Genomic DNA, 22604 nt, shown 5'->3' with positions numbered 1-22604 from the left:
TTATAAAGATCAATTTTGCCAACGCAGCAAAATGCTCTTCTATATTTGGTCATGTAATTCTGTTTAGATCTCATTAAGTCACATTGCCTTTTTAATGTGTCTCAAGTTTTCTGTTCTTGCTGTAAAGAGATAGCTTTACCTTACTTGATCTTGAAAGATCAACTGGGGTAAGTTTCTCATGTGTTATTTTACTTAGCCTCAGTTTGTGGCAATAAGCATTGTTAAAGTCCCTACAATTGTTTTAACCAACTAAACTAAAATATAACTTTGCTCAAAATTGTAATCCTGCGAATCTTTACAAAGAGGTCATAGAAACTACAGGAATAAATGAAAGTAATGTATTATGTCATTATGTCAAGGCTGCATACGTGTGAAGGAGTGTGTACTGTTGTTACTGTGTATTATTATTTATTTTTTAATGATGCACACTGATTCTTTTATTATTATTATTATTTATTATTTTTTATGATAATTATTCACTTCAATGTGAAAGGTTATCTTTTCAGATTGTAGGTTATTCTTAAATTAACTATGTATCAACAGCAACATTTTCTTTATAATGTATTATATTATGCTTCTACATTCATAGATATATTCATATATATATATATATATATATATATATAGTATTGAAAGGCTCCTTGACACTGTTTAACTTCATTGACAGATTAAATGGTTTGCCTTAATTTACTGTGCTGTGTGGTCACGTACAAATGAGGCATCTTCAATTACTTGCCAAATTCAAACTGATATGTCGGTCATAATTTTCAACAGCATTATTTGGAACAAGTCTTCAAACATAAGAACTTAAAAATGTCACTGCCAGCAGCCTTCACATGTTGATATTGCTTTGCATGGATTTTAAATTGGATCTGAGACAAATTCTTGAATATTTTTGTGCTATGATCATGTTATCCTGCCACAGCACTAATTAGGACAGTTCATTTTATAGTATTGTTAGCTAGGCAAATGTAGAAGACTTCTGCTTGGAGTGAAAATCCTTTTTCATTATGATTAACCTATTATGATTCGTAAGTAGTTTTCTTTTTCTTTATTAATATTCCAAAGTCTTTGTTTTAGTTTTGTCCTGGATGTTGAAAGCAACAATAAAACCATGATTTGCTGCTGAATTGTTGACTGGGGGCGGTGGGGGGACGTTTTCATACAGCAGGCTCCCGCAGTGTCTCATTGAGAAAGAGGGCACATATGGAGATTCCTATTGCGAAGCTTATATTGAGCAAATCATCTAGTCTATAGCCTTGAGTGCAAATGACCAACATTCTCCAAGAGCTTCTTAATATCAATATTCCTTTGTTCTAAGATGTCACTGTTGTCATCTGATGTCCATTATTGGTAGGAAACTTACTGTTATAGAGTATGTTGACTATTCATCCAAATTCATCATACTAAACCCAGCTTATTGGGCTTCCAGTGATAGTTCAACATGATGTTTGTCTGTATATAGTTGTCAAGGCAGATTCTTTCTTATGTTCTTCTATTTCTACATTTTCACATCACACTTCACATGGCAATATGTAGTACAACTGATCAGAATCAGGCTACACCTGAAAAGACATGAGAATAAAGGGAATAAAGCAATGGAAACCAGGTTTAAACAAGTATAAGAATGCAAGAGTATAATTTATAATAGAGCAAAATCCTCATAAAGATGTCCAGCACATTCATACATACTTGGCATATGTGACAGTGCTTGCACAGCGTTCCCCTGCTTGTTCTCAAGTATCAGAAATGTGTCCCTGTTTTTATTGCACTTCAGCATGTTTTTTAATTGACTGGAAACTTACCCAGGACAAGGTCTGTTTTCTGGATTTGTCCCAAACCTTTGCAGTATTTAAAGAAAATACATAAATTATATGTCTATGGGTTTAAAAGGAAAATTAATAGGGTGAAGCTTAAATTAGAGTTGTGATCTAATCTCAGATAGAGCCAAGTGGAGGTTGTGATTTCATCTTAACTTCAATTTAGAGAAGCAGTAGTTCAGTGTTTGTTCAGAGTGCCTGCTGTTTCCCTGGTAAGCTGATCCACACTCCACGGTATAGGACACCAATACTCATAGCAATGTAACCAAATGTAAGCTAAAAGAAAAACTGTATGCTACATCTTCTTCATACTTTTAAGAAAATCTTATTTTTTGTTGATAATTGTGTTTGACTTTGCATACTATTCATTTAAAACAAAGTTCATTCGGGGGTCTGACGATCTCTGTTTTCATGTATTGAACATTTTATTATTATTATTATTATTATTATTATTATTATTATTATTATTATTATTATTATTATTATTATTATTATTGCTGTCTTTGTTGATATTGTTTAATCGTGATCCTTCAAGTTCTCATGCGTGGACATCAAGATGTGGTACTTATTAATTTTTAACAGTCCTCTCTCTTAATAAGGTTTTTGACAATATCACTGATATTCACACAGCTTTTTCATGCTTGTTGCATAGAAGAGGTGGAGCCAAGTGTATAGAAGTTTTCTGGACAAAGGACTGAGTTAGGAGGACTTCAAGCAGCTTGAGGTAAGTTTATGAAGGACAATAATCTTCACTAACTAAATCTTTCTGAACCTCCATTCATTAGAGAAATAGGCTACATTTGGATGATATCGGATGCATGCTGTCCAAACTATTAAACCACTCACAATACATTACTCAACATCCCTCAGAAATGCATTTGCAATTTACACTGGTATCACTAAATCCAATTAGGGAAGGATTAAGTCTATATTGTAGAAGGGACCAGAGGAATGCTTTAACAAATATATTTCATGATTGAAAATAATTGTATATGATTATTATTTTTTTTCTTGTGTGATAGATTAAAGTTGGAAAGCAGTAATAGTTACCAACAACAGGGAAAAGTGTAACTTTTTTTTAACAATAATGAATAACTGAGCTACTAATGTCATTAATTTTAATAATAATGTATACTTATGCTATTGATGAATAGCAGTACATAACCAATGCAAATGCTGCATAAGAGTAATGTGAACAGAAACATAGGTTTTAAACTGTGACATTCGTATTATATGAATCTCAGAGGAACAGATAGTCATGTTGCTTCTACTTAGATTGTTTGGCTTATAAAAATGAAAAAGTATAGAAAAATCGAATATATATTACAGTAGACTCTTGATTATCAGACACTGCAATGCCAGATTCTTGAAATAACATCTCTACTATTTCATTAGCTGAATGTTTTACTAATGGAGCTGCTCCAAACTCTATTTGTGTCTTTGTATGAGAAAATATCTATGTTCTAAAACAACAAGTTATACAATCTGCAGGTTCTCTCCTTACGCACTTGCAATGCATCCTTTGATGTTCACAAAGATATAGGTTTCATGTTTGAAGAGCTACCACAATGCAGCTAGGCTCAGTAAATAGCACAAAGCCTCATCGATCAAACATTTATGATGTTGCTGTACCGAGATATTCAAATTGTATTTACATAGATGTAGACATCTTTATGACATGTGTAGGGCACTATTAAATCTGTGTTGCAGAAAATTTTGACAGAATCATGGAATTCAAGGGGAAGAAATTTATGTATTTCTAGCATTACTATTAATGTATGAAACACTTATGCTTGTAAAAAAACAAATACAGAAAAAAATTGAACATTCAAAATAATTAAACGGATTTCATAGAGGACTACATGTGTATGAATAGAAAGGATTTAGTTAAGAAAATTGAGTTTGTTAAAGAACAAAACAATAATTTGATCATTTGTAGTAAAGCATGTATAGTAAAAGTCCATACAGAGACACACTCACTTAAACAGGTTTGAAAAATCCTTAAGTTATTCATTTATGCCAAAATCTCAGGGTGTACAGTTAATCCATGTCAGATAAACCGCACACAGAAAATGTAGTCTACTGTAATTACAATGCATATTGAATTCTTAGCATACATTTTATGAATAAGGAAATATAAACTATTGTTTTTTCTATTGTCAAAATATCCCTGATATAAATAGCAGGAAAACAAATCTGTCTATTGTGTAAATCATAATTTACAAAAAGATATCAAATAGTCCCCAGTTGTTTAACTAGTGCTACTTTGTTTGTTGTTGTTGAAAGAAACAAGCATGTCCACTTTTTTGTTTGTTTGTTTGTTTGTTTAAGCTGGCTGCCTCTAGGACTTTGACATGATCTTAAGAGCATTTCATTTTGGTGGATTTTAATACTTTCCTTTGGATTCCAACTGCATAATTTTCAGATATACTCCACCCAAACACTGATTATGCAGTGTTTCTGTCCTGCAAACATCGAGTGCCAAATGTAAAACAGGGCACACTTTTTTAGAGTGTCTTTTTTCACACATTTAACTTAAACCTTGTGTTTTTTTCCACATTTAGTAAATAATTAAGCTGTGTTGTCCACATTTATAAATATTTTGTTTATTTAAATAAATACTTAAATAAATGCTAAATCTTCATTTTAGAAAAATAAATATTTATTGTTTGATTACATATTTAACTAAATCCAATCTAAGTCACAACATATATACTTTTAAAATAAATATTTAGTCTAAATATAAATGTAAATGTTAAATATAAATGTTAAATGTGGAGTTTGCAAAATAAATATATAGCTAACATGCAAATCCAGCCTCGCCCCTCTGGTCAGTCAGCCTCCTGACCAGAGGGGCGGGACTGGATTTGCATGTTAGCTATATATTTACTAAACGGCTTAAGTATTTCCTAAATGTAAAAAAATAAATTAAAAAATAGTGCGCTGTTGTCCATTTGGCGCCCCATACACCATGCCTTCGAAATACTGGGCAGGGGTGAGCAGGTTAACTTAATTTCCAGCCCTGCATCGAATACAGCAAATAACAGCTCAGTAGAATATGGTAAAACAATTTAACCTTATAATTAGAAGTCTGCCTTTCTGGATGTTGACATCGTAAATTGAGCAATAACATCGTTGAAATTCATCTCCATGACTAGATCAGAATCAATGGTCATTCTCTTTTTGTCTAAGAAAGCTACTTATTGCAGGAATTTTTTTTCAGCAAAGCAGTGGTTTTAACATCCCTATCCCTATTCAATTTAATTTTAGCTGCCCCGCTGGCCTACAATTAACATCCATTTTGACACTTCTGTTTAAATTGCATGTGTATGGTAGCTCACAAATTTACTGATACAAAAAAACCTATAAGACACCTGCTCTTGTCTTGTCCCAACCATATCACTCTGTAAACCAACCACAACTATTTTAATACAGTTTTTATTGGATGAAGGCTAATTGTGGGAATCAGTGGCGTCGTTAGACCAGGGCTTCCGGGGCTTAAGCCCTGGGTCTTTTTGTACTAGCCCCGGGTCTTTTGATTTGTACTCCGATTATTTACCATAACGGCATGACGGAAAACATCGTCAGCAACCACCCCTCCCGCTCTTACTGGAGAAAGCAAAAAATAATCGAGATCAGGGGATATTCATAAAACATTCGGGGCTGTACCCCCCTAAAACCTGAAGTCTAGGGTCGCCCCTGGTGGGAATCGAAGCAAACCGATCTAGTACACACACAAACCAATATAGTACGCACACAATCCAACATAGTACACACACACACACACTTCGAATAACGCAAAGAAAATAAGTTGAAATTTATGTTTAAACAACGCAATACTAATGTTTTAGCTTAGGAAATCAATATTTGGTGGAATACCCCTGATTTTCAATCACAGCTTTCATGCATCTTGGCATGCTTTCTGCCGTTTGCCATTCTTTTTGTATGTCACTTGATGTCATCCTATGGTTGTTGAGTTTAATTTGAATGAGCTGGCGGTCATCCCGCTCAGTGGAGAGTCGTTTTCGCCCTCTGCCGGTCTGTAGCTTTGTTGTCCTAAATGTCTGCTGCTTGACCTTGTTCTTATGAACCGCCGTCGTTGAAATTTTAAGGATGGAAGCATTGCGACGTTCACTGTATCCCTCTGCCAGGAAAGCCAGAATTGAACCCTTCTTTTCCTCACTCAAAACTTTCCCTTTCAACTCTTTTGGCATGGCCAATAGTTAATTTTTTATTCCAATTACTTTTGAGGTACTACTAGCACTGTTTTTGCCATCCAGCTGGTCCTATTGCAAGAGGATAGTGATGACCACAGCAGTGGTTTTCATACTTTTCCTCATTAAATAAGATTTTGTTCAGGTGATCACCTAATCAGTACCTCATTCAGTAGAATGAGCTGTGCCTGTGTTGGAGATGCTGATTTAAGAAAGATTTGCAGTGGTCTCTTAATTTTTTCCAGAGCTGTATATATTATTATAAATCAAACGTAGAGCAGTGGCCCACTCAGGTCCAAACAGACCGGCCCACCAGGGATTCTCCTTTTACATTGGCCATGGGCTACAATACACAGGTTACGATTTACATTAATGTTTTTGAAAGGTGAGCGCTCATCCTGGATTGGAAAGCTCAACCCTAGTCTTCAGCAGGGGTGTGTTCACCCCAGCCATCAGTATGTCGTCTTTGGCTGAAAAGGACAATGTGAAAACACTTGATTTTCGACCCAAGGTCACCACAGGTTCAACTGTCGAGTGTGTAAACAGCTTATGTTTTTTTCTGCTCAGCCAGTTACTTTAGACCCTGGCTGAGTCTGATCCGTCTTATTCCTACCACTAGTGTTACACGAGAGTACAAAATTGAACATGTCATTCTCTATTATATATATATATATATATATATATATATATATATATATATATATATATATATTATTTATTTATTTATTATGAATTGCCTAACGACATCTGTATGAAATGTGTTATTGGCATGTTTTTACCATCCCCCCTACGCTCTTGATTGGAACAAAGACACCAAACAGGTGTACATAAAGTATATAAACAAATATTATATTGTGTTCTTGGTTGTCTGATATGTTCATTGTAACATATCAATAATGTCTGCATGCATCTGTGGGTGTTCATGAGAGTCTGAATGGGTAGGTGTCATTTTTTAAAAGGTACATGCTGTGGCCTTGTTTGGGTTTGCATTTCATTCTCTGTCACAACCAACAAAACATGGGTTATTTATCATTTCTTTCTGATGTTTTGCTGCTGTAGACTTGCATAAAAAGGTGTCACAGTGAAACAGTGAACAGTGAATTTGTTAACTAAGTAAGGTGCTTGAGATCTCTGGTCGTGTTCGTATAGCGCAGATTTCTGGAGTTCTGTGCTGCTCCACCAATGGGAACTGTGGAAATCTGCGCTTCCCAAATACTCAATGACCCATCTCTACACCACCTCTAACCTCTGAGAACCAGGCAAGATAAACCAGATTGGAATAAGAACAGATTTTAAAAGCTGATGGGAGTGACCTATAAAGGACAGCAGGGAAACACACAGAGATGCACACAACACTGAATAAATTCTACAAACACAGGAAGATAGGATGCAAGCACACTATTTTTTTATTGAGGACTGAAGTAAACTTTTACACTATCAGATTCATATTGTATGAATCCTTTGGGTACACATACTTGGTTTTCTTCATTCTCCTTCTTTGACCTTTTTCAACAAAGATACAAACAAAGAAACAAAGTAAAATAATTAATCAATATTTAAGATCTATACAAAAGTGAATAATTTAAGGGACAACAATCAGTTTCTAAACCGATCGGTTTATATGTCCTTCTGTATTAGTGGCAGTGTAAATAAGTATGCAGTGGAAGTAAAGAGTGTTAGGAAAGTCTCTGTGATTTCTCAGTTCTGTTCTGTTCAGTTCTGATCATATTTGTCATATGATGCCTGAAGCCTGCGGAGTGCTGTTGCAGAATGTGATGTTTCATCACTTATCAGGCAACAGAATGCAGAAAATGTAATAAATACATTCAGTGGTGCTTTTAATGTTAACATCTTCCTAGAACAGTAGTAATAATGAAAAGGAGCAGCAGTGTGGAGTAGAGGGTCATGGGCTCAATCCCAAGTTGGGGACACTGCTGATATACTCTTAAACAAAGAACTTTACCTAGATTGCTCCAGTAAATACCCAGCTGTGTAAATGGGTACAATGTAAAAATAATGTTGTATACTGTAACGATTGTAAGTCACTGTGGATAAGGGTGTCTGCAAACAAATCAAGTAATAATAATAATTATTATATTAATAATAGTAGCTGTGAGATAGCATGTTCTAAATAGTTTTTCTTCAAAATGAACAATCATGAAGATAGTAATTTTGTACTTAATTGACTTAAATTAATGGCAAATATATTTCCAAGTACCTTGACCTTGTAAAAAATAACCCTGATATGAATAGCAAGAAACAAAGTGATCTCGTTTTTATTTCCAATGGCAAGTTAAGCAAGGTCAGCACAATAAGTCCACTCACCTTAGAGCCCATATCACGGCTCTTGACTCTCAGCTTGTTGACCTGGGATTCAGAAATGTCCGCACGCTCCTCAGCTTCCTCCAGCTCATGCTGCGCCTTCCTGTACTTGGAGAGATGAGAATTGGCCTGTTCCTCCTGGAATGGAGATATAAAAATGATAAGCATTAAGATGAAAGAAGTGTCAGATAATGCATGAAACCAGTTGTTTTGGCATTCATTTGCGTTGCTGTACTCAACTTTTTGCAGAAAGGTTTAGATTTCTTTATTTGTGTATATAATTAGCTTAGTGAGTACAGCAGCTACTGATAATTTTTTGTGTGAAATTTCACTTCCATTCTGCAACGTGATCACTCTTGTCATTTAGCACCCTTTAGTGAATGAGGCTCTTAATTAACACTAAAGAAGAAATCAGTAGATTTGAATTATTCAATGTACTCACAGCCTCCTCAGCCTGTCTCTTGTAAGCCTTCACTTTGAGCTGCAGCTTGTCAACCAGATCCTGGAGTCTGTTCACATTCTTCTTGTCCTCCTCAGCCTGCAGAGACAACAGATGACGCATACTTAATATAGATCATACATGTGTATTTAGCCTCTCGTAAAGACAGTAATTGATGTGGTTACTTATTTTACGCCCATCGTTATGTTACCTGGTAGGAGAGCTCCTTGACTCTTCTCTCATATTTACGGACACCTTTAATGGCATCGGCTCCACGTCTTTGTTCAGCTTCAAGCTCATTCTCCAGCTCATGGACCTAGAAATCATAGCAGTAATTAGCAATAATGTATCTTTTTTTCTGGAAGTAGAATCATATAAGAATGTGTATTTACCCTAGACTCCAGTTTCTGGAGCTGCTTCTTTCCACCCTTCATTGCCAGCTGCTCAGCCTCATCCAGACGGTGCTGCAGGTCCTTCACTGTGACCTCCAGGTTCTTCTTCATTCTCTCCAGGTGAGAGCTGGTGTCCTGCTCCTTCTTCAGCTCCTCAGCCATCATGGCGGCCTGTAAGGTGAATGTACAGGCATACATTTATCTGATTTATGATACAGTCACTGAAGGCTGATCTAACTCATAACAATACAATTGAAACAAATGCAAAAGTGGTGTAACAATAATGATATGTTCTCTCAGCTTTTATGCCTTCATTGTATTTCATGCTGTCAGTTTAATTTTGTTTAAATACAAGTTATTAGGTGAGATATAGGAAGTTAACTGACTTAACACAAAGTACATTGGAAAATTAATTGGCAGTTCCTTTGGGTGATAAGCAATTTGACTCACATCAGTAATTGCCTTCTTGGCCTTTTCCTCTGCATTTCTTGCTTCCTGGATGGTGTCATCAACTTCACCTTGAAGCTGAGAAATGTCACTCTCAAGCTTCTTCTTGGTGTTAATAAGACTGGTATTCTGGGAAAAATTAAGTCATTTAGTTTCTTCATTAGTCAAAAGTAACATTCATTTTATAATGAAAAATGTTCAAATTTTAACTATGGAGTTGTGTTTTCAACCTGGGAGTGCAGCAGCTGCACACGCTCACTGGCGTCAACCAGTTCCTGTTCAGCAACTTTGCGGCCTCTCTCTGTCTGTTCCAGGGCAGCCCTCATTTCCTCAATCTCAGCCATCATGAGGGTGTTCCTGCGCTCCACCATGGCAGCCTGTTCCTTCATGTCCTCCTGTCCTCTAAGAGCATCATCCAGGTGCAGTTGAGCATCCTGATTCAATGAAGAAAAAACATTAAAATGCAGTGTTTTCTTTCAGAAACAAAAGGCCCCATGGGAAATGACATAAATAATACCTTGAGTTGTCCTTGGACGTTCCTCAGTTGTTTCTGGGCCTCAGCAGCCTGGCGGTTGGCGTGGCTCAGTTGGATTTCCATCTCATTGAGATCTCCCTCCATTTTCTTCTTTACTCTCAGGGCATCATTCCTGCTCCTGATCTCAGAATCAAGACTAGTTTGCATTTGGTCAAGAGTCCTCTGGCTGTTTCTCTTGCATTGTTCAAGCTCCTCATCCTTCTCTGCAATCTTTCTGTCCACTTCTGATTTGATCTGGTTCAGTTCCAGTTGGACACGAAGGATCTTGGACTCTTCATGCTCCAGTGAGGCCTGTTTTTAGAAACAGACGCATCATTTTTTGGTATTTCTGACCTGCTAATGGGAACTGATGTTGGGTACGAACATGTACTGGTACTATACCTAATACAATTGAACATGAATATATGAATTAATTTAAAAAATGAAGAAATGCATTATATAATAATCGGTGTATTCACAAGTTATGGAAAGTTCAGTAATGTTAATGTATCTGATCATAAAATGGGGAGGATATTTGATCAGGAAATTCTGAAATTACCTTTAAAAAGAAATACAGATATATTTCTGGAAGAGTTGAATTTCAAAGCAAAACAGTTTTCTTGAAGGTGTGTGAGATTGAAAGGATGTTTAGTACCTCAGCCTCTTCCAGTGCAGTTTGAATTTCAGACTTTTCTGTCTCCACCTGCTTCTTTGCCTTTTCCAGCTCATGAATGTTCTTTCCAGTCTCACCAATCTGTTCAGTGAGGTCTGAGATCTCCTCTGTTACACATACAAGGAGATCAACAGCAGCACATTTGATATGCATGTACAAATAGTTATTTAAAATTCTATAATTCAAAATTCAATACTGTAGTTCAATATATTTTCCATGTTATTACTTACGCTGCAAGTTCTTGTTCTCGCGTTTAAGAGTCTCAAGATGATCCAGAGCCTCTTCATAGGAGTTCTTCATCTTGAAAACCTCAGTGCTGAGAGAGCGAGCCTCTTTCTGAGCCGCCTCCAGCTCTGCCTGGCCCTCCTCAAACTTCTGCTTCCATTCTGCAAGGACCTGTAATAAAAAAAATGAAAAGCTTCCAGATATTTAATCGAATTTTAGTGTGTTTCTCAATATTCAGACTCATGTTGTATTGAATTTTCTCAGAGAATGAGGACTTCCTTGGTTTATAAATATATTATCAATTTTTTCACCTTGTCAAAGTTCCTCTGTTTCTTATCAAGGGCAGCTGCTTGAGCGTTTGCTCTCTCCACATCAATCATGAGGTCTTCCACCTCACCCTGCAGCCTCTGCTTGGTCTTTTCCAATGAGGCACACTTGGAGTTCACAGCCTCAATTTGTTCCTCTGCATCTTGCAGGCGCTGGGCAAGCTTTTTCCTTTGGGAAGATAGCATGATTAAAACAGGCATAGAACTAAACAACAACAATACTTATGTTAACTTGTAAGAACTAACTTGGACTCCTCAAGCTCCTCAGTGCGCTGGATGGCATCAGTTTCGTATTTTGTTCTCCACTGAGCCACTTCACTGTTGGCCTTGGACATTCCACGCTGAAGTTCAGCCTTGGCCTCCTGCTCTTCCTCATATTGCTCCCGGAGCAGGTCACAGTCATGGCGGGCTGATTGTAAAGCATGAGCCAGAGCACTCTTGGCCTGAAGAGAGAATAAACATATATATAAAAAAATAATAGTAATTGTCCAGTGAATTGTAATTGGTCATTGTACTGGTGGAAACTTTCTAACATTACCTTTGTTTCCTCTTCCATATGCCTCTTCAGCTCCTCAATTTGTTGAGTGTAGGCTTGTTTTCCTCTTGTCAGCTGGGATACCAGAGCTTCTTTCTCTTCCAGTTGGCGTGCAAACTCACCTACATGAAAAATTGTTGGTTGGAGGAAAGAGGTATATTGGGTAATGATTTATATATTCAATGTATTTCTTGATGTAAAATAAATGTAAAAAAACAATCATACCATTCTCAGTTTGCAGACGTGCTTTTTGACCACTGATATCATTAATCTGGCGTGTGTTCTCATCACTCTTTGCTTTGATTTCACTGAGTTGGTCCTCTAGAGTACGGCACATCTTCTCCAGATTTGCCTGTCATTGCGATAATAAGCAATATTCTTGTAAGAATAATAATTTGTAGGTGTATTGTTAATTTTGGAATTAACAGGGTAATGCTTTACCTTAGACTTGGCTACGGACTCCATGTTGCTGGAAAGATCATCAATCTCCATTTTGTATTCACTCTTCTCCTTCTCCAGCTTCTGCTTGACTCGCTGAAGGTTGTCAATCTGTTCTCCTAATTCTGCCACGCTGTCGGCCTGCTTCTTGCGGAGGGCAGCAGCGGTGGCCTCGTGCTGCAGAGTAGACTCTTCAAGGTCGCGGCGGAGCTTCTGGAACTCAGCTTCACGTTTCTTGTTCATCTCAATCTGAGCAGAAGTGGCACCACCAGCTTCTTCAAGCCTTTCACTGATCTCCTCAAGTTCCCTGGAGAGATCAGCCCTCTGCTTCTCAATCTTTGCACGAGCAGCACGTTCAGCCTCAATTTCTTCTTCCAGTTCCTCAATGCGAGCCTAGAATAAGGAAAGGTGTGTATAGATAGGTTGAAACAAGTGATAATAATCAAAGAAACCTCAATTAAAATATTTCAATTTTCAATGAGTACCTGGAGCTCCTTAATCTTCTTCTGCAGCTGAGCACCCAGAGCTTGTTCATCTTCAATCTTGCTGAGAAGCTGACTGGTTTCAAAGTCCTTCCTGTGATGTGCAAAGCATATTGGAAATAAGTCCTTTTACTTAATACTTTTATAAAATATGATATAATGTCATGTTTCTTTTAATAAATCATACTTTTTGATCTTCTCATCTGACTGTTGTTTGTCATTTTCCAGATCCATTACAGATTCCTGAGATAGTTTAAGATCACCCTCCAGCTTTCTCTTGGACCTCTCAAGGTCCATTCGAAGTTTCTTCTCTTGTTCCAGTGAACCCTCAAGCTTAAAAAGGAGATAATATACTTTTACAATTGAATTAATTTATTTCATTTTATGTCATGTTATGTCAGTTATTTTATTATGAAAGTCTATTTGGCTCTCCAACTTACATCATCCACTTGTTGTTCAAGCTTGGTCTTGGCTTTAGTCAGAGTGTTGACTTTGTCTTCCTCTGCTTGAAGGTCATCCAGAGTCTGCTGGTGTGCCTCTTGGAGGGCTTTCTTCTCCTTGGATAATTTAGCATTGCTTTCATCCTGTGAGGCCATCTCTTCAGTCAGGTTTTTCACCTAGACGAGTTTGAATAATCCGTCATTATGTAAACATCTTTCAAATTCTCGATATATCTGAATTTCTTATGTTTAAATGCAAACCTTATTTTCTGTGGCGTGTTTCTCCTTCTCCACTTTGGCCAAGGTGAGCTCTAAGTCATCAATGTCTTTCTTGAGCTCAGAGCACTCATCCTCCAGTTTCCTCTTCTTGGCAGTCAGCTCAGCGTTCATTTCCTCCTCATCCTCCAGTCTCTCTGTAATCTCCTTTATTTTAGCCTCAGCCTGGATTTTGTTTTTAATCAAGCCCTCACATCTTTCCTCAGCATCACTGAGACCCTCAGCTTCCTGTTAAAATATCAATTACATTTATTTAATTTATTTTTGATATGGAATTGGTACAGACATCCAATGATGTTTCTGATGTGTTTTTTATATTGTGCAGAGTACCTGAGTTTCACATTATACTAAAACAAATTACATACAGTGTAGTGTAGTTTTAAGGCAATGCTTACACACACACACTTATACAATATTATTCCATATTGCTCAAAGCAGCAGTGATGCTTACAGATTGGACTTGTAGCAGCAGGTCATTCTTCTCCTGCATTAGAGATACCATTTTCTCTTCAAGGTCCTTTTTCCTGGCTTCTGCCTTTGCCAGATCTTCCTTGCACTTGGTAAATTCTTCCTTCATGTTGGCCATTTCCTTCTCTGATTCTGCGCTCTTCAGAAGTGGCTTGATCTTGAAGTACAGCTTCATCCATGGCCAGTGTTTCACATTCATGAATGAGCGGATGTTGTATTGGATGGAGAAGATGGATTCTCTGCACGAAAGAGTATAGATTTGATCCATTTAGCAACCTAAAAATACACCCGTTTTATGTCTTAACACTATTGGATTGTAATGAAGACTTTCCTATTCATAACTGTATTTCTCAGAATACAGTTTTCCACTAGTGTCTTTTACGTTGTCTCTGCAGTATGTTGTACTATTAAACCATAAAGGTTTTTTATTTTTAATTAATGATTTTTATTCAAGATTTCAGTATTGTTTTAATCTTTGATCTATTTCTCAGAAGCTGATTTAATAAGATGTATCTAATTTGAACAGTTGTGAAGGTCTGTAGGTTTTATATCTATTATACCTATCATCAAGTTTAAGTGTTTGTTTTTCAAAACTTTACTAAAATATAGAATTACCTCCTTTCCATCATCTTCACAAATTCCTTTCTCATGACAAAGCCACGGCAAAGAGCCTGCGTGTTAGTGATGAGCGCGGCCAGTTTTTCATCTCGCATCTCCTCAAGGGTACCCAGCAGACCAGCTTTAAAGAACACCTGTAATCAATGGTAGATGTCAATACATATTTGCAATTGTGGCCAATGTATATAGATTGCATGTGGTCCTGCGCAAGCCAATTATTACTGTTGTGATTTTTATAAAATGTTGTGTCATATGTCACCCCCTCATTGAGAATTTCTGTCAGTGTTGGCTGAGTGGATGTGGAGTTTTATTACACTGACATGCAATACAGCAAATCGTATGTGTATGTTTGTTCCCTTTGTTAGACACCTACCTTAGTGTGTCCAAATTTATACTGGGTGTGGTCTACATCAATGGATCCCAAGAGCTTCTCTGAACATTTCTTGCTGTCAATGAACTGACCCTCTGGAATGGCACTGGCATTCAATACTTTGTATCTGTACAAATGGTCAAGAATATTATTTGTATTATTACTGTGTGTATTATATTAATATAATTTTAAGAATATATCAATATATATTATCTCAAAGTTCACTTACATTTGGCAGCTACTATATATATATATATATATATATATATATAAATATATAATTGACCATTCTTCCACTTCTCTATGGAGAACCTCTTTAGGTTTTATGGCTTGCTTATGGTCTGCTTTTATCAGTTCATAACACACATTGTCTATTGGATTGAGGTGTCAAGTGTCACATCTTCACTCCACCCTACATCAGTTTACCACCAGAGGTCATCATCACATATACTAATACTAAACCCTGTCTCTCACATTTCCCAGCACCATGATCAATCATCCAATGAGCATTCCTCTGCCCAGTATATACCACTCTGTTCTGTGGACACTTTGTGAAGTTTTGTCTTCTCTTGAGAGTCATTGTTGAGCATTATGGCAATCCTTGTAGTGTCCTGTGTGTTGACCTTGTTGTTCCTGACTATCTCTCTTGTATTTCCGTTTGCCCAATGAACTGACTCATGGATTGTCCTTGTTTTCTGCTTTTTGGGTTCCCCCTTTTTGGATTGTTTGCATTTCTCTCTTCTAACTAGTGAGCCTGCAATAGAATCCACCATCCCTGTCCCCGAGGTTGTTACATCGAGATTGCCGATCAAAATAGGTGATTTTGTGCTCCCTTAAGTTAGTATACGTGAATTAATGTACCTAGACCAGTGGTTCCCAAACCGGTCCTGGGGGACCCCCTACCCTGCTGGTTTTTGTTCCAACAGAGCTCTCAATTACTTAATTGAACCCTTAATTGAACTAATAATTTCCTAAATCAGAGAATTTTAATTATTTTAAACAGTAGGGGTTTTAAGTTAAGTATAGAATTATATTAAAAAATTTATTGAAGAAACAACTATTTTCTTACACAACTTAAAAAGTAAAATCTAAGCAGATTGTTAAGTCAATTAAGGTTCAATTAAATAATTGAGAACCCGGTTGGAACAAAAACCAGCAGGGTAGGGGGTCCCCCAGGACCGGTTTGGGAACCACTGACCTAGACACTATACCTGGAAATCTCATATTTAAACTTATATATATGAAGTCTATATTTACAATTTAGATGTAAGTTAGCATTTTCAGTACCTTTGCTTGAAGTCTCCATAGAGAATTCTGCTTGGGAAACCTTTCCTGCAAATTCTGATACCTTCTAGCACACCATTGCACCTCAACTGGTGGATAACTAGGAAGTTTTCCATGAGACCTAAAATGAAAATTACATGTTAATACAAAACATTTCCTGAAGTTTGTGTATTACTATACAACAGTGTACTCAGGTATGAATTATGTAAAGCATGTTCTTAGTACCTGGTGTCTTTGATTCATTGGGAATCAAACAACGCACAAAGTGAGGATGTGTGCTCCTCAAGTTGCTCATCAGCTTGCCCAAGTTCTCCTGTGTTGTGACAAGAGGACACATTGATTAAATGCTGTTATATGCTGGGGGTTTTTCAGTTTTGTTTTTAAATGTTGCCTCTTTAATGTTGTCACATTATATCAGTGGTCTCAAACTCAATTCCTGGAGGGCCGTGTATGCTGGTTTTCATTCCAACAGAATCCTCAATTACTTAATTTGTCCAATTCATTTTTCAATTTGACATTTAAAAAACATATTGTGATATATTTTACAGTTGATGATCTAAAAGTGCATTTGATTCAAGGTACAGTTGCTTATACAATATCCCTGGGACGGGAAAGGTGTTTAAATGTTTCTAGCTAATTAAACAATTAGACCAATTAAATCATTGAAGAAGCTGTTGGAATGAAAACCAGCATACACACGGCCCTCCAGGGATTGAGTTTGAGACCACTGCATTATATAGTAGTTTAATGTTGTTTCGAGAGGAAATAAGAGACAAAAAAATACATTAACAAAAATGTAGGTTTTTACCCTGAATAGACAAGAAACCGTCTGAAAGGAGCCACCCTTCTTCTTGCCACCCTTCTTTCCACCACCACTCTCTGTTAAAATAAATACATAAGTCAGTTTTATCTTAAAATGAAATTATAGATTTTTAATTTAAAATGGTTAATCTAAATCACCTTCAGGTCCTCCATGGCTGGCATACAGAAGAGCCAGCAGTTTGACAGAGGATTTCTGGTACAGCCCCACCACAGTGTCATTCAGGGGGTCCTTGTTTTTGTCCAGCCATCCAGTGATGTTGTAGTCCACAGTGCCAGCATAGTGCACCAGGGAGAAGTGGGCCTCAGCCTTGCCTTTTGCAGGCTTGGGTTTCTGGAAGCAGTTGGTTTTCCCAAGATGTTGGTCATAGAGCTTGTTCTTGAAGGTTGTGTCTGATGCCTTGGGGAACATGCACTCCTCTTCAAGGATGGAGAAGATGCCCATTGGCTATGGAAATATTAGGCAATTAATTAGAGAGAGAAAGAGATGTAAGGTTATGTATAAATAGAGCTTTAACTATGGTATTTTACCAACCTTCTCAATAAGCTCAATGCAGGCAGCCAAGTCCATACCGAAGTCAATGAACTCCCAGTCAATTCCTTCCTTCTTGTACTCTTCTTGTTCCAGTACAAACATGTGGTGGTTGAAGAACTGTTGCAGTTTCTCATTGGTGAAGTTGATGCACAGCTGTTCCAAGCTATTGTACTATGCAATGACATTATGGCTATTTATAATACAGAACAAGCATATATTCACACTGAATTAAATGTAAACTATAGACATACAAGGTATTATGAATACGAATGACTTAAGAAATCCCTACCCATTATCAATCAATTAATGATTTGCTTACATCAAAGATCTCGAATCCAGCAATATCCAGCACACCAATGTAGCTCTGTCTGGACTGCTTGGTATCCAGCATCTGGTTTATGCGAACAACCATCCACAAAAACAATTTCTCATAGACTGATTTGGACAGGGCACCAACTGCATTGTTGACCTAAAATGCAAATAGCTTAATGTGAGTTCTGGGATATAAAATCATTGAGAGCATTTCAGAATAGGCCAGTAGCAAAGAGATGAATGTTTCAAGTTTTTACCTGAGGTACAGTCTGCCCCTTGGTCACATACTCATTTCCAACTTTGACTCTGGGGAAGCACAGGGCTTTGAGCAAGTCAGATGAGTTCAGGCCCAGGAGGTATGCAACCTTGTCAGCCACTGAAATCATGAATAAAATGGTAATAATACTCTTAACTGACACTTGAAATGTGTAAGAAAGAACACAAGAAATATCACTCTTTTATAAAGTATATCACTGTAAATTGGTATTTGTGTTGAAAATGTTGTTCTGAAACTATCAGATATCAATTAAATTCATTATTCAAGGCACGTACTTGTTAAATGATAAGGATAGTATGTAAATGTACAGAGATTAGAGCCATGAGCTAGGAAACTTTTTCAGCCACTGGTAAATGTAATAATCTTGAGACTGATAAAAGTTGATTTCACACAACATAATGTTTATTGCAATGTAGATAATATTTTGTGGACTAGATCAGCATGCCTTGCTTATACGAATCACATCATGTTCCTTGTAAATGAGATATCTCAAATATACAAGTATAATTATAATAAGGTAACTTGTAAATCTGAAGTTTACCCTCAGTGCCGTCAGGTTCAGCCTGCTCCTCACGTTGCTTCTGCTTGAACTTCATGTTGCCGTAGTGCATCACAGCACCAGTCAGCTTGTAGATGCCCATTTTCTCTTCATTAGTGAAGCCCAGAATATCAATGGCTGTCTAAATGATCAGAAATATATCTCATTAGTAACAGGAATAACACATTACAGATATACAATTATTCCCTTGATAGAAGAACTTACATCTGTGGCAACCAGCTCCTCTTTGTCATCAATGCTGGCCACAGTGATCTGACCCTGGCTGATCATAGGGAAATCATAGGGATTGGTGGTGATCAGAAGCATGTCTGGGGGGGAAAGGAAGCAAAGAAAAAAAGATTATAAAATGCCTGTAATTGATTTATAGGTAAACCTTGTTAATGAAATCAACAAAATGGTGTTTCTCCTACCAATGAGCTCTGGCTTGTGGTTGGTCATGATCTGATAAAAGATGTGGTAGCTCCTTTCATCAGACAGCTGGAATGTTACTCTGGACTTCTCCAGCAAGTCTGTTTAAACACAAATTGAGTTGAAGGTAACTGTTGTATTTTTAAGTATATAATAAGACATTGAAATAAGATAAAGTTCAAGATGAAAATAACTCACAAGTCTCAATGTCAGCAGAAGCCAGTTTTCCTGTGCTTCCGAAGTGAATTCTGATGAATTTACCCTTTACAAAACAAGACAAGATATGATTATCTTCATGTATTTACATCAGGAGTGAAGGATGAATGTATACTTTGAGATATTAAGCTTTTAACTTACAAAGCGAGAGGAGTTGTCATTCCTCACTGTCTTGGCATTACCGAAAGCCTCCAGCAGAGGGTTGGCTGAGATGATTTGATCCTCCAGGGTTCCCTATGAAGGACATTGGGTAATTAACAAGAATGAAACAGCTGGGGTCTCCTAAGCCATTCATTCACCATCAGTAGTATTTTCTAAGCGGCATTTTGCCAGTAGTGGAATACCCATCTGGGCCTGTCAACCTGCAGACCCCTGGGCCGTGGGCCAGAATAAAGATATCTATAGCTGTTTTCACACTACACCATCTAATCCCGGGTTGGGTGGACTCTGGGAGGGCCGGGGTGACTCACCCCTGAGTTCAGTCCTGCTCCCATTCACATTTGCACTGCGCTATAATACACGTGTTACGATTCACATGAACATTTTTCAACCCGAGGTGAGCGTTTTCTCCCAGGTTGGAAATCTGAACCCTAGTGTCTAACACAGGCAAGTTCATCCCAGCTTCAGGATTTAGTCTCAGGTTGAAAATGACAATGAGCTTAAACTTAATTTTTGGGTCTCCTAATTTCAACTGTCTAGTGTGAAAGCAGCTTATTTCTCCCGGCCCTTTCGACTAGACCAACCTAATGGTCCAATTAAACTTTCCACATTATCAAATGTTATGATTTTGTGTATGAACAATTATGTAATGGAATTATTTTACCAATCACAGTTGTTAGAAAAGTAATATGAATACCTGCTTCACCGCAATAAAATATGAATAAAATGTACTAAAGAAAATAAGCCGATATCGGTTTGAGACTTTTCAGGGTGGAGATATGTATTTCAACTATGTATTTCTACTGATCAGTAGTTTCTGTTTCGAACCTGTATTTTGCCAGGTGGTGGTGCTTCCTTCTTCTTGTCAGTTGACACTGCGATTGTCGCAAAGTACTGGATGACACGTTTCGTGTTCACAGTCTTTCCAGCACCAGATTCTCCACTGAGGGCAAAACACAGCAAGTGTGAATCTCTGTCCTTGTAGTGCAGGAGGAAATAAATAAATATATAATAAATGCATCTTACGTAATCAGGACGGACTGGTTCTCACGATCTGTAAATACATATGAAATAGAGCTGAAATAAGTACTTCAGTTTCATGGTTAAATTCAAAATTTTTATTGAGTGTACAATTAGAGTGATTTGTACAGTATTTACCAGTGAGCATGTTCTGATAGGCATTATCAGAGACAGAGAAGATGTGTGGTGGAGCCTCCATGCGCTTTTTGCCTCTGTAGGCTGTCACAACTGATTGATCATACACTGGGAGCCACTTGTAGGGGTTCACAGTTGCACAAAACAGCCCAGAGTAGGTCTGAAATCAAATGTTACATATTTAATGCAATAGCTGATATTAAGATGACATTAGCATGTATTTTTAGTGTTTCATGTTTTCTTACGTAAATCATCCATGCTGCGTAACGCTCTTTGAGGTTATACAGCACAGAGGCTTCATTCAGGTGGGTCATCATCGCCATGTCCTCAATTTTGTCGTACTTGGGAGGATTCATTGGGAAGACGTCATCCTCCTTGACTGTGACAGTCTGATGAACAAAAGTTAAATCATGAATAGCAGCACAGTATAAATGGATGTCCTGAATAATACTTTTTTTTTTCTCGTACATGATAATACTTACTTGGCCAGCCTCAGTCTTGACAGTAGCTTTGCCCCCTTCCCTACTTTGGACCACACCTTTGACGTACAGCTCCTTTGCATCAGTTACATAGACGGCAGATTTGGCATCAAATGGTTTGTTCTGAGCCTCAATCCTCTCCCTCTCAGGCTTCCTCAGATATATGGCAGCTGGGCCAAAAACGGCCATCTCCGCGTCCGTACTCATGATGAAAGCTCACTGTGGGAAAACAGACAGCAACTATCTTTATATATGTGTGCTCTGTTTTTTAAACTGGAATACTTTCAAATCACATTGCTTGAGAGACAAGGTTTTGCTGATATACCTTCTGATATCAGGTTCTCAACATGCGTAACTCTTGGATCACTTAAAGTTTTCCACATATCTGCATGTTTCTACATTAAATACACACATAATCCTGCATATATAAAAGGTGTTTTTAAGAATATTTTAAGAATAGGTAATTATTGGTTAAAAATGGCAAGTATTACTCAATAGGAAACATGTACAAAAAATTGTTATCTCATCTTTGGAACAGTGAGAGTTTACGTGACTGCTGTACACTAGATTATTTACTCTAGATGTCTTACCTACCTTGACACCAACCCCAGGAATCTGAATGTTAAATTGTTTACCACTGAAAAATAAGGAAGAATTGATTAAACACTTGATTTACAATATATATATATATATATATCACAAAATAGGATATAGACATGGAAGAGTTGGTTACCACTAGTTGGAATCTTGACAGTCTTCTCTATGAGTGGAGGCTTGCTGAAGCTAATTTTATAAAGATCAATTTTGCCAAAGCAGCAAAATGCTCTTCTATATTTGGTCATGTAATTCTGTTTAGATCTCATCAAGTCACATTGCCTTTTAAATGTGTCTCAAGTTTTCTGTTCTTGCTGTAAAGAGATAGCTTTACCTTACTTGATCTTGAAAGATCAACTGGGGTAAGTTTCTCATGTGTCATTTTACTTAGCCTCAGTTTGTGGCAATAAGCATTGTTGAAGTCCCTACAATTGTTTTAACCAACTAAACTAAAATATAACTTTGCTCAAAATTGTAATCCTGCGAATCTTTACAAAGAGGTCATAAAAGATCATAGAAACTACAGGAATGAATGAAAATAATGTATTTACAGATTAAATGTAAAGATTTATGTCATTATGTCAAGGCTGAATACATGTGAAGGAGTGTGCAGTGTATTATTATTATTTTTTATTGATGCGCACTGATTTTTTTATTATTATTATTATTATTATTATTATAATTATTATTATTATTATTATTATTATTATTATTATTATTATTATTATTACTCACTTCAATGTGAAAGATTAGGTTTTCAGAGTGTAGGCTATTTTTAAGTATAATTATGTATCAACATTATGTATAT

General features: G+C 37.0%; 1 protein-coding gene across 1 annotated transcript in view; it reads right to left on the bottom strand.

The window, feature by feature from the left end:
* Positions 1-7417: 7417 nt before the first annotated feature.
* LOC136749023 (myosin-3) overlaps positions 7418-22604 on the bottom strand; it is a 36040-nt gene continuing 20853 nt past the window's right edge. The window contains exons 40-78 of the mRNA XM_066702964.1: positions 21206-21418; positions 20969-21112; positions 20727-20883; positions 20595-20622; positions 20397-20511; positions 19551-19643; positions 19392-19455; positions 19196-19294; positions 18990-19093; positions 18768-18906; positions 18207-18325; positions 17957-18106; positions 17638-17808; positions 17244-17550; positions 17092-17162; positions 16509-16596; positions 16287-16404; positions 15003-15126; positions 14627-14763; positions 13995-14250; positions 13529-13771; positions 13268-13444; positions 13015-13160; positions 12831-12921; positions 12349-12738; positions 12133-12259; positions 11911-12029; positions 11619-11815; positions 11358-11541; positions 11052-11217; positions 10804-10928; positions 10152-10460; positions 9865-10068; positions 9638-9763; positions 9188-9358; positions 9007-9111; positions 8799-8894; positions 8360-8494; positions 7418-7537 (exon numbers count right to left, since the gene is read on the bottom strand). Coding sequence (XP_066559061.1) covers positions 7520-7537; positions 8360-8494; positions 8799-8894; positions 9007-9111; positions 9188-9358; positions 9638-9763; positions 9865-10068; positions 10152-10460; positions 10804-10928; positions 11052-11217; positions 11358-11541; positions 11619-11815; positions 11911-12029; positions 12133-12259; positions 12349-12738; positions 12831-12921; positions 13015-13160; positions 13268-13444; positions 13529-13771; positions 13995-14250; positions 14627-14763; positions 15003-15126; positions 16287-16404; positions 16509-16596; positions 17092-17162; positions 17244-17550; positions 17638-17808; positions 17957-18106; positions 18207-18325; positions 18768-18906; positions 18990-19093; positions 19196-19294; positions 19392-19455; positions 19551-19643; positions 20397-20511; positions 20595-20622; positions 20727-20883; positions 20969-21112; positions 21206-21418 — 5826 coding nt within the window. The 3' untranslated portion in view covers positions 7418-7519. The remainder of the gene's footprint in view (positions 7538-8359; positions 8495-8798; positions 8895-9006; positions 9112-9187; positions 9359-9637; positions 9764-9864; positions 10069-10151; positions 10461-10803; positions 10929-11051; positions 11218-11357; positions 11542-11618; positions 11816-11910; positions 12030-12132; positions 12260-12348; positions 12739-12830; positions 12922-13014; positions 13161-13267; positions 13445-13528; positions 13772-13994; positions 14251-14626; positions 14764-15002; positions 15127-16286; positions 16405-16508; positions 16597-17091; positions 17163-17243; positions 17551-17637; positions 17809-17956; positions 18107-18206; positions 18326-18767; positions 18907-18989; positions 19094-19195; positions 19295-19391; positions 19456-19550; positions 19644-20396; positions 20512-20594; positions 20623-20726; positions 20884-20968; positions 21113-21205; positions 21419-22604) is intronic.

This window comes from Amia ocellicauda, chromosome 5, assembly GCF_036373705.1.
Source record: "Amia ocellicauda isolate fAmiCal2 chromosome 5, fAmiCal2.hap1, whole genome shotgun sequence".
NCBI lineage: Eukaryota > Metazoa > Chordata > Actinopteri > Amiiformes > Amiidae > Amia > Amia ocellicauda.
This window is presented reverse-complemented; position numbering and strand designations above follow the sequence as displayed.